General features: G+C 44.1%; 1 protein-coding gene across 1 annotated transcript in view; it reads right to left on the minus strand.

The window, feature by feature from the left end:
• Window positions 1-5: 5 nt before the first annotated feature.
• dscaml1 (Down syndrome cell adhesion molecule like 1) overlaps window positions 6-17,376 on the minus strand; it is a 781,005-nt gene continuing 763,634 nt past the window's right edge. The window contains exons 32-33 of the mRNA XM_072283885.1: window positions 6,907-7,212; window positions 6-800 (exon numbers count right to left, since the gene is read on the minus strand). Coding sequence (XP_072139986.1) covers window positions 382-800; window positions 6,907-7,212 — 725 coding nt within the window. The 3' untranslated portion in view covers window positions 6-381. The remainder of the gene's footprint in view (window positions 801-6,906; window positions 7,213-17,376) is intronic.

The following is a 17,376-nucleotide window of genomic DNA, read 5'->3' on the forward strand; positions in this document are numbered from 1 at the left end:
ACGTTTTATTGCACACGGCGTTGGAGATTTTTTCATAGAAAAAAGGTATTAACACAAGCATTTGCAAATAGAAGCAGATTCTTTTATGAGTTATCTCTTTAAACAGTAAAATAGTCCGCATGCAGTGGCTTCAGGGAGCTTGCTTTGAAACAATCCACAACATCAGAAAAAAAACCTCATTTGTGTCCTCTGTTCAAAACAATGTGCACTTTTTTTTGTTTTTATTTTTTAAATAACATCACATTTTGATTTTTTTGTGCCCTGATCAGTCTGCAGAAGAAGAAAATAGTATTATTTATACAAAAAGAGTTCTTTATGTACAAGAAATATTTTTTATTACAAATTAGCAAGGGCGAGGGTAATAAGGGGATGTATTGGAGCCTACACCAGGGTGTAGGACTTAGAATAGGCTCCTGCCCCCTGCTTCTGTGACCGGCCCAGTCCAGCAGTACTCATCTCTAGTAGCGAGTCTCTGGAGCTGCTTATTTTGGTGTGTGCGGGCAGTCGAGGCTCAGCAGGGGCGGCGCTGGTGGTGGTCGTGTTGTTGGAAGTCGTAGTGGCGGGGGCTGTGGAGGCTGGCACGGTGAGAGTCCTCTGAGGTAAGGTGGTCGTGGCGTGTGGGTGGATGGGCGGCTTGCTGTTGGGGTCGAGGGTCAGGTGCCGGCCTTGTGACTGGTATGCTCTGGCCACGTTCCGGATGGAGGCTTCCCTCGGTGGCACCACAGGGCAAGGGTCGCGGGCATCGGACTTGCGGAAGAATGCATCTGACTTTACGTAGAGGGGTAGATTGCAATAATCACCTGCAAAATAAATAGTCATGAATGTTAAATTAATGCATCATGCCAAGATTACTCAACAAAATAAAGGATTATGGATCAAGGATCAACTTTATTTGCTATACACATAAAACTACAAGTCTTCGGAATTTGCTGTGGTGTGCTGGTCAGAGCACGGCATGCAACAAAATCAACAAGAGCAACATTTACAAGAATAAAGAATTATATACAAATAAAATTAGAAGTTAAAGTACTGATATGGAATAAAATATGCATATATATTGTACATAAAATACCAGCATGCATTTACAATGTAAACAGTATTATAAAATGTAGTTTAATGTGTATACAGTGCAGTGACTGAGATAATAGAATGAGAGGTCAGGGAGGACTAACTAGAACAGTTGATCAAATTAACTGCCTGGGGTGGAAACTATTAAGACTATGATATACACAAAATGCTGGAGGAACTCAGTAGGCCGTCGGCAGTCTAGGGAAAAGAGACCCTTCCCCTTCTCTCATTTTCCAGTTCCCTACTCTGGCTCTCCTCTTGTACCTTCTCTTCTCTGAACTATTACCTCCCCCTGGTGCCCCTCTTCCTTCTCTTTTTCTCAAGGTTCACTCTCCTCTCCTTTCAGGTTCCTCCTTCTTCAGCCCTTTACCTTTTCCACCAATCACCTCCCAGCTTCTCACTTCATCCCTCCCCTCCTTGCCCCATCCACCTACCTTCCTCCTCATTTGGTTTCACCTATCACCTACCAGCTTGCACTCCTTCTCCTCTACCCACCACCTTACTCTGACTTTTTCCCTCTTTCTGGTCCTGATGAAAGGTCTTGGTCTGAAATGTCAAACGTTTATTCCTCTTCATAGATGCTGTCTGATCTGATTAAGGGTCTTGGCTCAAAATGTTGACTGTTTATTTCTTTCCATGGGTGTTGCCTGACCTGCTGAGTTCCTTCAGTATTTTTTGTGTGGTGTACTGGCTCTGTTGCCAGATCAGTTGTCCAGTGGCATGGATTAGCAACTGGGAGTCATGAATTCAAATCCCTCCCACCAAGCTAAGTAGAGAACTGCAATTCACAAAGCAAATCTCAGATTAAAACTATTGACAGTAGCGGTGACCATATTGGCGACTGGTTGCCACAAAAAAAATCTGCTTGAATCACGAAGGAAATCTTTACCCTATTTGGTCCATGTGTAATATAGCTGGATCTTAATTACCTTCTGAAATGGCTCAGCAAGGCTCATGGTTCAGGGGAGATTATAGATAGGCAATAAATCCTGTCCTTGCCAGAAGCATCTGCATCTCAAAAAATAATAAATTCCCGAAGTATCTACATTGCTGAAAGTTAAATTGTGGTCTCCGCTGAAGGTTTATTGAGAGTCAATGCAAACTAAAACAGCAGCTACATATCTGCACAGATGCAGACAGCTTGCATCCAAATGGGTCCATTATAAGTGATGTATCGCAGGCATGTTAGGTTACGTGATAAAATGTTGGTTTGGGAGGTTACACTCATAACTGTAACCATAGTGAGACAAATTAATTACATTTAATGTGAAGCTTTGCCTCAAATGAACCATATTTTGGAAACTGTTTTTGTCAAGTTTTGCAGTCATCAAGGTGAGGGATGTTAATGCTGGGAACTGAAGACTTCCTATCAGATGCACTCAATGGCCTCTCCACATTCAGTCACCCCAGGACAGATAAGGCATGGGCTGGACATGAAGTAAGGAGTGCTCAATATTCCACGCAGGAGTCTGAGGTCACACACGCAACAATTCAGGAACAGCTTCTTCCCCTCTGCCATCAGACTTCTGAATGGACATTGAAACCATGAACACCACCTCACTACTTTTTTATTTCTATTTTTGCATTACTTATTTAACTATTTGATGCATATATATTTTTACTGTAATTCAGTTTTTTTTCTTCTCTCTATTGTCATTGTACTGCTGCTGCAAAGTTAACAAATTTCGCAACATGTACCAGTGATATTAAACCTGATTCTGAACTCTCCAAGGACAGATGTAGCATTGGCTGGAGTAACAATCCCCCTACACTGTCTAGCAAACAGATCACACTCATAAAAAATACAAAGCAAAGAGGTAAAGGAAACTGAAGATGCTGGAATCTGTAGCAACAGGTAAGCTGATGGAGGAACTCAGCACATCAAAACAGGATCTGTGAGGATAAAGACACTGTTGATGAAACCCTGCATCAGGACTGAGAGTGAAGAGGAGAGTTGCAGGTATAAAGTGGTGAAGATAAATGTTGAGAAAGGATTCCTAGGTGATTGGTGGAGGAAAAAAGATGAAAGGCAGATTGTACTAAGGAGGGGAGGGGAAGGGGTGGAGATGTGACTAATGCGTGACTAAACACATTGATGAAGATAGAGCCGTAGCTGTAATGTATATGGATTTCAGCAAGACATTTGATAAGGTACCCCCATGCAAGGCTTATTGAGAAGGTAAGGAGGCATGGGATCCAAGGGGACATTGCTTTGTGAATCCAGAACTAGCTTGCCCACAGAAGGCAAAGAGTGGTTGTAGACGGGTCATATTCTGCATGGAGGTTGGTGACCAGTGGTGTGCCTCAGGGATCTGTTCTGGGACCCCTACTCTTCATGATTTTTATAAATAACCTGGATGAGGAAGTGGAGGGATGGGTTAGTAAATTTGCTGATGACACAAAGGTTGGGGGTGTTGTGGATAGTGTGGAGAGCTGTCAAAGGTTACAGCGGGACATTGATAGGATGCAAAACTGGGCTGAGAAGTGGCAGATGGAGTTCAACCCAGATAAGTGTGAGGTGGTTCATTTTGGTAGGTCAAATATGATGGCAGAATATAGTATTAATGGTAAGACTCAAGGCAATATGGAGGATCAGAGGGATCTTGGAGTCTGAGTCCATAGGACGCTCAAAGCAGCTGCGCAGGTTGACTCTGTGGTTAAGAAGGCATACGGTGCATTGGCCTTCATCAATCGTGGGATTAAGTTTAAGAGCTGAGAGGTAACATTACAGCTATATAGGACCCTGGTCAGACCCCACTTGGAGTACTGTGCTCAATTCTGGTCACCTCACTACAGGAAGGACATGGAAACCATAGAAAGGGTGCAGAGGAGATTTACAAGGATGTTGCCTGGATTGAGGAGCATGCCTTATGAGAATAGGTTGAGTGAACTTGGCCTTTTCTCCTTGGAGTGACAGAGGATGAGAGGTGACCTGATAGAGGTGTATAAAATGATGAGAAGCATTGATCGTATGGATAGTCAGAGGCTTTTTCCCAGGGCTGAAATGGCTATCACGAGAGGACACAGGTTTAAAGTGCTTGGAAGTAGGTACAGAGGAGATGTCAGGGGTAAGTTTTTTACGCAGGGAGTGGTGAGTGAGTAGAATGAGCTGCCAGCGACGGTGGTGGAGGCAGATAAGACAGGGTGTTTTAAGAGGTTCCTGGATAGGTACATGGATCTTTGAAAAATAGAGGGCTATGGGTAACCCTAGGTAGTTTCTCAGGTAAGGACATGTTTGGCACAGCTTTGTGGGCTGAAGGGCCTGTATTGCACTGTAGGTTTTCTATGTTTCTATGTAATCGCAGGTATCATCTATCATCCACCTGCTTCTGGCTCCTGAACTCCAGCTGTCCTCCCCTCCTCTACATGGACCCTTAACTGATTCCTTATACAGGCATCTTCCCACTCTACTTTTCAGGGTTTTAACCAGAAATGTTCAAAATTCCTTCTCCTGCCACCCCCCCACCCCCTCATGGACGCTGCTTGACCCACTGAGCTGCTCCAAGCACAATGCAAGTTAGAGTCATAGGTTCAACACAGACAGAGGACATTTGGGACTGAGACCCTTCTTCAGCATTGGAAAGGAAGGGGGCAGAAGCCAAAAGTTATATTCATACAATTGTACAACACAGAATCAGGCCCTTTGGCCCAAATTGTCCATGCTGACTGTTGCCTACCTCAGCACATCCCAATTTCCTGTGCTTGGCCTATATCCCTCTCAACCAGGGGTTCCATGGATCCTTTGCTTAGTGGTATTAGTCCATAGCATAAGAAAAGTTGGGAACCCCGCAACCTTTCCCTACCATGCACCTGTCAAACCGTACAGTGAAAGGTTCCCTCACTTCTTCCATCCAACGTTTCCAGAGAAGACAGAGCACTGGCTTGATCATGAGGAAGTCTCCTTCTATGTTTTCCTATCAAGAGATCTCTGGGCAGTTATAGCACGGGTTACATCGGTTAAGGGTCCATCGAACACTCCACGAGCAGAGAATGGGTTGGAAACTAAGCATACTTCTACATAGTCTCATCAAGCTGTCAGCAGGTACAGAATCAATGTGAAAATCTCTTTATATTGAACTGTCCCAGATCAAACCCCAATTCTACTTATCTTGCCTTTACAACATGTAACAGAAAATATCCTTTGAAATTGCAATCTAGAAAAGCTCCAGGAGCAAGAATACCAATTATTGCTCTAGTAAGCAGCCAAGCCCCTTCCAATAGTTCAACATGGATTAGTGGGATCCTTGGGCCATAAAGTGGGATCCTTTATCCTTCTTTAGGTGTACAGTGGAGAGCATCCTAACTGGATGTACCACAGCCTAGTGTGGAACCAGCAGTGCCCAGGAACGGAAAAGTCTACAGAAAATGGTGGATACCGTACAGTAAAGCCCTCCTGCCATTCAGCACATTTACAGGATGATGGAATAGATAGCTTTGTGGCCAAGTTTGCAGATGACACAAGGAAGGGGATAAGCGCAGATAGTTTGAGGAATCAGGGAGTCTGCAGGAGGACTTGGACAGATCAGGAGAATAAGCAAAAACTTGGGAAATGCAACACACTGTAGGAAAGTGTATTGTCACGGACTTTGGTAGAAGGAATAAAGGCATAGACTATTTTCTAAACAGGAAGTGATTTACATATCAGAGGTGCAAAGTGCATTGGGCATTCTTGTGCAGGATTCCCTAAAGGTTAACTTGAAGATTGAGTTGGTGGTGAGGAAGGCAATTCAATGTTAGCATTCATTTTGAGAGGACTAGAATATAAGAGCAAGGATGTGATACAGAGGCTTTAGGAGGTATTGGTTGGACCATATTTGAAGTATTGTGGGCTGTTTTGGGCCCTTCAGCTACAAAAGGATGTGATAGCATTGGAGAGAGTCCAGAGGAGATTCACGAGAATGGTCCCAGGAAAGAAAGGGCTAACATATGAGGAGCATTTGATGGCTCTTGGTGTTTAGAAGAATGAGGGGGATGTTATTGAAGTCTACCAAATTTTGAAAGACCTAGATAAAGTAGACATGTAGAGGATGTTTCTAATAGTAGGAGCGACTAAGACTAGAGGACATAGCCTCAGAATACAAGAACGACCCTTTACATCAGAAATGAGGAGAAATTTCTTCAGCTAGAGGGTGGTGAATCTGTGGAATTCATTACCACAGACGGTTGTGGAGGCCAAATCACTGGGGTATATTTAACATCTTGATTAGTGGGGATGTCAAAGGTTACGGAGAGAAAGCAGGAGAATGAGGTTGAGAGGGATAATAAATCAGTCATGATCGAATGGCAGAGCAGTCTGAATGGACCCATCGGCCTAATTCTCTTCCGATGTCTTATGGTCTTATGAATTATAGGGAGAGGTTAGGCAAGCTAGGTCATTATTCCATGGAGCATAGGAAATTGAAGGTGACCTTAGTGAGGTGTATAAAACCAGGAGTGGAATAGGTAGGGTGAAAGCACACAGTCTTTTTCCCAGGAGAAGGGAATAAAATACCAGAAGGTATAGGTTCAAGATGAGAGGAGAGAGATTTAACAGGGACCTGAGGAGCAACTTCTTCATTCAGAGAATGGTGCATATAGGGAACAAGAGGAAGTGGTTGAGCCAAGTACAATAACACCATTTTGAAAACATTTGGATAGATACATGGATAGGAAAGGTTTCAAGAGATATGAACAAATGGGACTTGCCTAGATGGGCAACTTGTTTGGCATGGATGAGCTGGGCTAAACGGCCTTTTTCCATACTATATGACTAAAGCTCTGCCTGGGCTTGGGTGGCAGAGCTGCCTGTTGTAAATAAAGCCAAGGAGTTCTAGGTGGCATGGGTCTGACACAGCTTACCAGCTCGGTGAGCAATGGGCACAGCAACGTTCTTCCCTCGGTCAATGTCCTGGGGCTGTGGGGGTGACGCGGTGAACCTGCAGATTCCAGCTTCCGAGGGGGTGCTCATGGAGGTCATGCTGTCGGCGTTGTCGGTTGTGCCTGTAGTCATCTGGTCGGAGGAGCTGTCCGAGATGAAGCACTCAGTGATCTCGAACTTGGCGTGCTGCAACTGCTCCTCCAGCTTGGCATGCTCATAGGCTCGAGCTAACTCCTCGTAGGTGGAGGAAGCACTCTCTGTAGAGACCATGCTGTTCCTGCCTTTGTCTTTGAAAGAAAGATAACAAAGGTGAGGAAAGTTAGAGGAGAAAAATAGAATATGATACATGACATTGATTAGGAGAGTCAGAGATCAGAAATCCTGGGTCATGAGTACCTGAAAGAGCAGTGAAGCAGATTTAATGACCATCTTCCAAAGGGGAAACATGAGTTTCTGCAAATGCTGGACTTTAGAACAACACACAAAATGCTGGAGGAATTCAGCAGGTCAGCAGGTACTTTGTATCAAAAGGACAGGTAGGAAGGCATTGGCGGTGGTGTGGCTCTATTGGTAAGAGATGGAATTACACCCTTAGAAAAAGGTGACAGGGTCAGAGAATGTTGAATCTTTGTGGGTGAAGTTAAAAAACTGCAATGGTGAAAAAACCATTATGGGAATTATATATAGGCCTCCAAATAGTAGTCAACATGTGGGGTTGAGATTGCAAAGGGAGCCAGAAAAGGCATGCAATAAGGGTAATATCACAATTGTAATAGGGGACTTCAATATGCAAGTGGAAAATCAGGTTGGTGTCGAATCGCAAGAGAAGGAATTTGTTGTATGCCTACGAGATTACTTTTTAGAGCAGCTTGTGCTCGAGCCTAGGAGGCAGTGATCATAATATGATTGAACTGATACTGCAATTTGAGAGGGAGAAGCATAAGTCACATGTATCAGTATCGCAATGGAATAAAGGGAATTACAGAGGCATGAGACAGGAGCTTGCCCAGGTAGATTGGAGGGGGATACTGGCAGGGATGATGGCAGAACAGAGTAGGCCGAAGTTTCTGGGAATAGTTCACAAGTGGCAGGGGTAGGCAACCGTGGCTGACAAGGGAATTTAAGGACCGTATAAAAGCCAAGGAAAGGGCAAATAAGGTAGCAAGAGTGAGTGGGATTGGGAAACTTTTAAAATTCAACAAAAAGCAACTAAAAAAGCTGTAAGTAGGGAAAAGATGAAATATGAGGGCAAACTAGCCAATAATATAAAGCAAGATCCTAAAAGTTTTTCTTTACATTGTATAAAGAATAAAAGGGAGGTGAGAGTTGATATTGGACCATTGGAAAATTATGCTGGTGAGGTAGTAATGGGGTCAAAGAAATGGCTGATGAACTTAATAAGTACTTTGCTTCAGTCTGTACTGTGGAAGACACTAGCAGTGTGCCAGAGGTCTGTGAGTGTCAGGGAGCAGGAGTGACTGTCATTGCTATTACAAAGGAAAAAGTGCTAGGAAAACTCAAAGGTCTTAAGGTGGATGTCATCTGGGCCAGATGGACTACATCCCAGAGTCCTGAGAGAGGTTGCTGAAGAGATAGCAGATGCATTGGTTATGATCTTTCAAGAATCACTTGATTCTAGCACAGACCTGGAGGACTGGAAAATTGCAAATGTCACTCCACTCTTTAAGAAGGGAGGAAGACAAAAGAGAGGAAATTGCAGACCAGTTAGCCTAACCTCAGTGTTTGGGAAAGTGTTGGAGTCTATTGTTAGGACAAAGTTTTGTGGTACTTGGAGACCAATGATAAAATAAGTCAAACTCAGCATGATTTCTGTAAAGGGAAATCTTGCCTGACAAGTCTGTCAGAGATCTTCAAGGAAGTAATAAGCAGGGTGGACAAAGGAGAGGTAGTGGATGCCATTTACTTAGATTTTCAGAAGGCATTTGATAAGGTGCCTCACATAAGGCTGCTTAACAAGATAAAATCCTATGGTGTTACAGGAAAGATACTGGCATGGATAGCGGAATGGCTGACAGGCAGGAGGCAGCGAGTGGGAATAAAAGGGGCCTTTTCTGGTTGGCTGCCGGTGACTAGTGGTGTTCCACAGGGGTCAGTATTGGGACTGCTACTTTTCACATTCTTTACAATGATTTAGATAGTGGAATTGATAGCTTTGTGGCAAAGTTTACAGATGATACAAAGATAGGTGGAAGGGTAGGTAGTGCTGAGGAAGCAATGCGATTGCAGCAGGACTTAGACAAAATGGAAGAATGGACAAAGAAGTGATGGATGGAATACAGTATTGGGAAATGTCTGATAATGCATTTTGGTAAAAGGAACAATAGTGCTGAGTATTATCTAAATGGGGAGAAAATTCAAACATCAGAGGTGCAGAGATACTTAGGAGTCCTCATGCAAGATTACCAGAAGGTTAACTGACAGGTTGAGTCGGTGGTAAAGAAGGCAAATGCAATGTTGGCATTTATTGTGAGGGGAATAGAATATAAAACCAAGGAAATAATGCTGAACCTTTATAAGACACTAGTCAGACCACACTTGGAGTATTGTCAACAGTTTTGGCCCCCATATCTTGGAAAGGATGTGTTGTCATTGGAGAGAGCCCAGAGGAGGTTCACTAGGATGATTCTGGGAATGAAGGGGTTAACACACGAGGAGCATTTGGCAGCTTTGGGTCTGTATGCACTAGAATTTAGAAGAATGCTGGGGGAACCTCACTGAAACCTACTGAATGTTGAAAGGACTAGATAGGGTGGATGTGGAGAGGATGTTTCCTATGGTGGGTATATTCTGAACTAGGGGGCACAGCTTCAGAATTGAGGGGTGACCCTTTAGTACAGAGGTAAGGAGGATTTTTTTTTAGCCAGAGAGTAGTGAACTTGTGGAATGGTCTGCCACAGACTGCGATGAAGGCCAAGTCCATGGGTATACTTAAGGAGGAAGTTGATCATTCCTTGATTGGTCAGGGCATCAAAGGATATGGCGAGAAGGCAGTTGTATCAGGTTGAGTGGGATCCAGGATCAGCCATGATGAAATGCACAGCATACATGGCCTAATGCTGAATGGCCTAATTCTGCTCCTCTGTCTTATGGTCAGGCAGTATCTATGTAAGTGAATAAACAGTTGATGTTTCGGGACAAGGCTCTTCATCAGGACTGGAAAGGAAGGCAATGAAAATCAGAATAAGAAGTTGGATGGAAATGATAGTTAAAGCCAGGTGTGTCGGGGAGGAAGGGGATGAAGGAAGGGGAACGGAAGGGATAAGTAAGAAGCTGGGAGGTGATAGGTGGGAAAGGTAGAGGGCTGGAGAAGAAGGAATCTGATAGGAGAGGAGAGTGGACCATAGGAGAAACACCACGGAAGGTGATAGGCAGGTGAGGTAAGAGGTCAGTTTGGGGAATTGAAGAGGGAAGGAGGAGGGGGAAAATACCAGAAGTTGGATAAATCGATTTTCATGTTATAGCAGGTATAACTGGATGGCTCTTACAGAGACACACTGGGTTAAATGGGATCTCTGAGCTGTAAGGTTCCATGAGAGTTAAAGTGTGTCTTCAGTCACTTACTCCAAGCACACACTGCAGCACAGTGCACTACAAATTAAAATGTCAAAGTTGAAGTAAATTTATTATCAAAGAATGTGAGAGTAGATATAGGGCCGATAGAAAACGATGCTGGAGAAATTGTAATGGGAGATAAGGAGATGGCAGGAGAACTGAACGAGTATTTTGCATCAGTCTTCACTGAGGAAGACATCAGCAGTATACCGGACACTCAAGGGTGGCAGGGAAGAGAAGTGTGTGCAGTCACAATTACGGCAGAGAAAGTACTCAGGAAGCTGAATAGTCTAAAGGTAGATAAATCTCCTGGACCAGATGGAATGCACCCTCATGTTCTGAAGGAAGTAGCTGGGAGATTGCGGAGGCAATAGCGACGATCTTTCAAAACTTGATAGATTCTGGCATGGTTCCGGAGGACTGGAAGATCGCAAATGTCACTCTGCTGTTTAAGAAGAGGGCAAGGAAGCAAAAAGGAAATTATAGACCTGTTAGCTTGACATTGGTGGTTGGGAAGTTGTTGGAGTCGATTGTCAAGGATGAGGTTACAGAGTACCTGGAGGCATATGACAAGATGGGCAGAACTCAGCATGGATTCCTTAAAGGAAAATCCTGCCTGACAAACCTATTACAATTTTTTGAGGAAATTACAAGTAGGCTAGACAAGGGAGATGCAGTGGATGTTGTATATTTGGATTTTCAGAAGGCCTTTGACAAGGTGCCGCACATGAGGCTACTTAACAAGATAAGAGCCCAAGGAATTACGGGAAAGTTACATACGTGGATAGGGCGTTGGCTGATTGGCAGGAAACAGAGAGTGGGAATAAAGGGATCCTATTCTGGTTGGCTGCCGGTTACCAGTGGTGTTCCACAGGGGTCTGTGTTGGGGCCGCTTCTTTTTACATTGTACATCAACGATTTGGATTATGGAATAGATGGCTTTGTGGCTAAGTTTGCTGACGATACGAAGATAGGTGGAGGGGCCGGTAGTGCTGAGGAAACGGAGAGTCTGCAGAGAGACTTGGATAGATTGGAAGAATGGGCAAAGAAGTGGCAAATGAAATACAATGTTGGAAAGTGTATGGTTATGCACTTTGGTAGAAGAAATAAACGGGCAGACTATTATTTAAATGGGGAGAGAATTCAAATTCCTGAGATGCAACGGGACTTGGGAGTCCTCGTGCAGGATACCCTTAAAGGTTAACCTCCAGGTTGAGTCGGTGGTGAAGAAGGCGAATGCAATGTTGGCATTCATTTCTAGAGGAATAGAGTATAGGAGCAGGGATGTGATGTTGAGGCTCTATAAGGCGCTGGTGAGACCTCACTTGGAGTACTGTGGGCAGTTTTGGTCTTATTTAAGAAAGGATGTGCTGACATTGGAGAGGGTTCAGCGAAGATTCACTAGAATGATTTTGGGAATGAGAGGGTTAACATATCAGGAATGTTTGACCGCTCTTGGACTGTACTCCTTGGAGTTTAAAAGAATGAGGGGGGACCTCACAGAAACATTTCGAATGTTGAAAGGCATGGACAGAGTGGATGTGGCAAAGTTGTTTCCCATGATGGGGGAGTCTAGTACGAGAGGGCATGATTTAAGGATTGAAGGGCGTCCTTTCAGAACAGAGATGCGAAGAAATTTTTTTTAACCGAGGGTGGTGAATCTATGGATTTTGTTGCCACGGGCAGCAGTGGAGGCCAAGTCATTGGGTGTATTTAAGGCAGAGATTGATAGGTATCTGAGTAGCCAGGGCATCAAAGGTTATGGTGAGAAGGCGGGGGAGTGGGACTAAATGGGAGAATGGATCAGCTCATGATAAAATGGCGGAGCAGACTCGATGGGCCGAATGGCTGACTTCTGCTCCTTTGTCTTATGGTCTTGTCTTATGTCACTATATACTACATTGAGTTTCATTTTCTTGCAGACACAGGAAAATACAATAGAATTTAGAACTACACAAACAAAGACTGAAAAACAATCAATGTGCAAAAAAAGACAAGTTGTGCAAATACATTTAAAAATAGGTAGATAATTAATTAATATCAAAAACATGAATTCTCGAGTCCTTGAAAATCCTTGAAAGTGAGTCCATAGGTAGTGCAATCAGTTCAGAGTTAGGTGAGTGAAGTGAATGGAGAGCGAGGTGTCTCCCAGTGGAGGTTGGTTGTAGGGGATTCGAAGCCCGTTCCTCAGCTACAGCCTTCAGCAATTGGGCATCGAGGGAGAGAGGAAGAGGAGAGCCATCCGCAGTACCACCGATGCGGCAGAGAGGGCCTCAAGACGGCTGTGGCTCAAAAGAGGGGAGCCATGGAGCCATAAGTAGCTAGCCATCTGGACACAAGCTGGGGTCTGATCAGCCCCGGCTGGGTCACCTGGAGGAGGTTGTATGATGTTGAAAGACCCGAAACACCCAATGATTCCAGGGACATCACTGAAGATGTGTCCAGAAGCATCAGTAGATGTATGTACACAGCAGTCCTCTCTAGTTCAGAAACCTGATGATTGTAGGGTACAACTGTTCCTGAACTTGATGGTGTGGAACCTAATGCTCCTACTCAAAGGCAAGAGCATGGCTTGTATGGTGGGGGTCTTTGATGGTGGATGCTGCTTTCCTGCGACACACTCCTTAGCTCCAGGTTGGGGGAGCTGAGGAATAAAGTCTGCAGCCAGCTGCACCCTGCATTAGTCACTGAGATCTACCATTCCTACCGCAAAAACTCAAACTAGAGTCTGAGTTGCATTTGTATTCAAGGAGAAATCAGATAATCACTTCAAAAGTAGAAGTAGTAAATTTTGTGAGATAAGAGCTGGGGATTAGAACAAAAAACTCCAGTATGGCCTTCTCTATGCATAAGATCTTAGAAGCTCCACAATACATAATTTATATTTTCAGAAGAAACTCTGGTGGATGAAATCTATCCTTGAAAAGTATAATCTTTTTGTTCCAGAGCTTAATTGAGGAATATTAAGTAAATCCTGATGCCTTTGCCAGTCATTAGTGCTGGTGGCTGACTGAGTACTACTTTACCAAACATAGAACAGTAGGGCACAGCATAGACCCTTTGGCTTATGATTGTGTAGTTTTTCATTGATTCTATTGTATTTCTTTGTTCTACCATGAATGCCTGCAGGAAAATGAATCTCAGGATTGTATATGGTGACATATACACACTTCAATAATAAATTTACTTTGAACTTGAACTTGATGTTGTGCTGATCACTTAATCTACTCTAAGATCACTCTAATCCTTCCCTTCCACATAGGTCTCCATTTTTTTTTACCTAGGTGCCTATCTGAGGGTCTCTTAAATGTCCCTCCACCTTACTAACCATTTCTTCATTCGTCATTTATAAAAATCACAACTGTTAAACAACTAAGCTCAGGGTGAGAAAGAGATTGTGGATCTAATTGCACAACCATTCTAGTTTCCTCACCTCCCTCAAAATATTCCTGAAGGATTAAACCATCCCTCGGGTACCAGCAAGCCTTTACAATCCTGAATGGAAGACCGTTGCTGATGGTCAGAGAGAGGGCAGTGACACCTAACCAGGTGAAATCAACCTTGTTCTCACTGCATGGATGTCACAATCTGGGTGTCAATGGATGATCATCAGGTGCATACTGCTGTGGTCAGATTTTGCCCAAGGCTCACTAAGTAAAAGCACAATCTGTTTTTTTTTGTGTAAAGAAGCTGGCATTGGTGGCAAGACCAGCATTTAGAGTCAAAGAGCACAGAAACAGGCTCTTTGGTGTAATGATCCATGCCAACCAAGGTTCCCATTAAAGCTGGACCCGTTTGCTCCCATTTGGCCCACATACAATGCTTGTTTCAAAGTGCAGAAGGGACAAGCAGGTGGCCATTGTCGAGAGTAGGCCAGTGGTGAGGGTAGGAGTGTCAGGCTTTGGCTTAAAGGAGACTTCGGCTCAGAAGAGGTGTTGGCTCTGGGGAAGCTTCATTTTTTTTTCTCCCTCTCTTACTGAACCTAGAGTAGTAAATGGCCGTTGTGTATTCTTCATGCTGGATGTTAGAGTCCAGGGAGACCCAGATTCCCCCAGAGAACTACATCTGCGTGAAGTGCATCCGGCTGCAGCTCCTTGAAGACCGTGTTGAGAATCTGGAGCAGCAGCTGGATGACCTTCAGCTTGTACGGGAGAGTGAGGAGATCATTGATCAGTGTTACAGGGAAGCAGTCACCCTGAAGTTGCAGGAGGCAAGTAGCTGGGTAACTGTCAGGAGAAATGGAAATGTGAATAGGCAGGTAGTGCACAGCACCCCTCAAAATAAGTACTATATACCATGTCAAAGTTGCTGGTGAACGCAGCAGGCCAGGCTGCCTGGCCTGCTGCGTTCACCAGCAACTTTGATGTGTGTTGCATGAATTTCTAGCATCTGCAGAATTCCTGTTGTTTACTATATACCACTTTGGATACTGTAATGGGGGGTGACTTTCCACAGAGACCTGGTTACTAGCTCTGAGCATGGGTCCGTGGTGCAGAAGGGAAAGAGGGAGAAGAGGGGAGTGGTGGTGATAGGGGACTCGATAAACAGCAGAACAAACAGGGAATTCTGTGGATGTGAACGGGACACCTGAATGGTATGTTGCCTCCTTGATGCCAGGGTCAGGGACATCTCAAATCGCATCCACAACATTTTGGAGGTGGAGGCAGAGCAGCCAGATGTCTTGGTACATGTTGGTACCAATGATATAGGAAGGAAAAGCAAGAAGGTCCTGAAGAGAGAATTGAGAGAGTAAGGCAGAAAGCTGAGAATTTCTGGATTGCTACCTGTGCCACACACCAGTGACGGTAGAAACAGAATGATTTGGCAGATATATGCACGGCTGAGAAGCTGGTGCAGGGGGCAGGGCTAAGGGTTCTTAGATCATTGGGATCTCTTCTGGGGGAGGTATGATCTGTTCAAAAATGGCGGGTTGCACCTGAACTCGAGGGGGACCAATATTCTTGCGGGCAGGTTTGTTAGAGCTGTTGGGGAGGGTTTAAACTCATTCGGCAAGGGTGTGGGAATCAGAGTGAAGGGACTCAGGATAGGACAGATGGTAAAAAAGCAAAGATAGCGTGCAGTCAGACTGTCAGGAAGGGCAGGCAGGTGATGGGACATAATTGCAGCCAGCAGGGTGAGTATCAGTGCATTAAGGATGCAGAATCAAAAAGGGTGGCAAATATAGTACTCAATGTGTTATATCTCAACGCATGGAGTATAAGAAATAAGGTGGATGATCTTTGTTGCACTATTACACATTGTCAGGTATGATGTTGTGGCTATCACTGAATCACAACTGAAGGATTGTTGTAGTTGGGAGATGAATATCTAAGGTTACACATTGTATCAGAGGGGTAGGAAGGGAGACAGAGGGGTTGGTGTGGCTCTACTGGTAAAGAATGGCATCAAATCAGTAGAAAGATGTGACATAGGATTGGAAGATGTTGGATCCTTGTGGGTTAAGTTAAGAAACTGCAAGGGTAAAAGGTCCCTGATGTCAGTTATATACAGACCTCCCAACAGTGTCTGGGATGTGGACCACAGGTTACAACAGGAAATAGGAAGGGTGTGTCAAAAGGGCAATGTTGTGATAAACATAGGAGATTTCAGTACACACATCGATTGGTAAAATCAAGTTGGAAATGGATCCCAAGAGAGTGAGTCTGTTGAATGCCTACAAGATGGCTTTTTAGAGCAGTTTGTTATTGACTCTACTAGGCGATCAGCTATACGCCATTGGGTGTTATGTAATGAACCGGAGGTGATTAGGGAGCTTAAGGTAAAAGAACCTTTAGGAGGCAGTGATCACAATATGATTGAGTTCAACTTGAAATTTGATAGGGAGAAAGTAAAGTCTGACGTAGCAGTATTTCAGTGAAGTAAGGGAAATTACAGTGGTATGAGAGAGGAGTTTGCCAAAGTAAATTGGAAGGAGGTGCTGGCAGGATGTCAGCAGAGCAGCAATGGTGTGCGTTTCTGGGAAAAATGAGGAAGGTGCAGGATAGGTGTATTACAACAACAAAGAAATACTCAAATGGCAAATAGTACAACCATGGCTGACAAGGGAAGTCAAAGCTAATGTAAAAGCAAATGAGTGGGCATACAACAAGGCAAAAGTTCGTGGGAAGACGGAGGATTGGGATGCTTTTAAAAACCCAAAGAGAGCAACTAAAAGAGTCATTAGAAAAGAAAAGATAAACTATGAGAGCAAGCTAGCAAACAATAGTAAAGTGGATAGTAAAAGCTTTTTCAAATATGTAAACAATAAATGAGAGATGAGAGTGGATATAGGACCGCTAGAAAATGAGGCTGGAGAAATAATAACGGGGGACAAGGAGATGGCAGATGAACTAAATGAGTATTTTGCATCAGTCTGCACTGTGGAAGACACGAGCAGCGTGCCAGATGTTGAAGGGTGTGAGGGAAGAGAAGTGAGTGCAGTTACATTACAAGGGAGAAGGTGCTCAAAAAGCTGAAAGACCTAAGGGTACATACATCACCTGGACCAGATGAACAAGGCCTCACCTTGAGTATCATGAACAGTTTTGGGCTTCTCACCTAAGAAAAGATGTGCTGGCATTGGAGAGAGCAGAGGAAGTTCACAAGGATGATTCCGGGAATGAAGGGAGTGAAAGGGTTGTCATACGAGGAATGTTTGATGGTTCTGGGTCGTACTTGCTGGAATTAGGAAGGATGAGGGGGGATCTCATTGAAATCTTTCGAATGTTGAAAGGCCTAGACATGGTAGATGTGGAAAGGATGTTTCCCATGGTGGGGGAGTCTAGGACAAGAGGGTACAGCCTCAGGATAGAGAGGTGTCTATTTAAAACAGAGATGCGGAGAAATTCCTTCAGCCAGAGCATGGTGAATTTGTGGAA

Source organism: Mobula birostris, chromosome 20 (assembly GCF_030028105.1).
Source record: "Mobula birostris isolate sMobBir1 chromosome 20, sMobBir1.hap1, whole genome shotgun sequence".
Lineage (NCBI taxonomy): Eukaryota > Metazoa > Chordata > Chondrichthyes > Myliobatiformes > Myliobatidae > Mobula > Mobula birostris.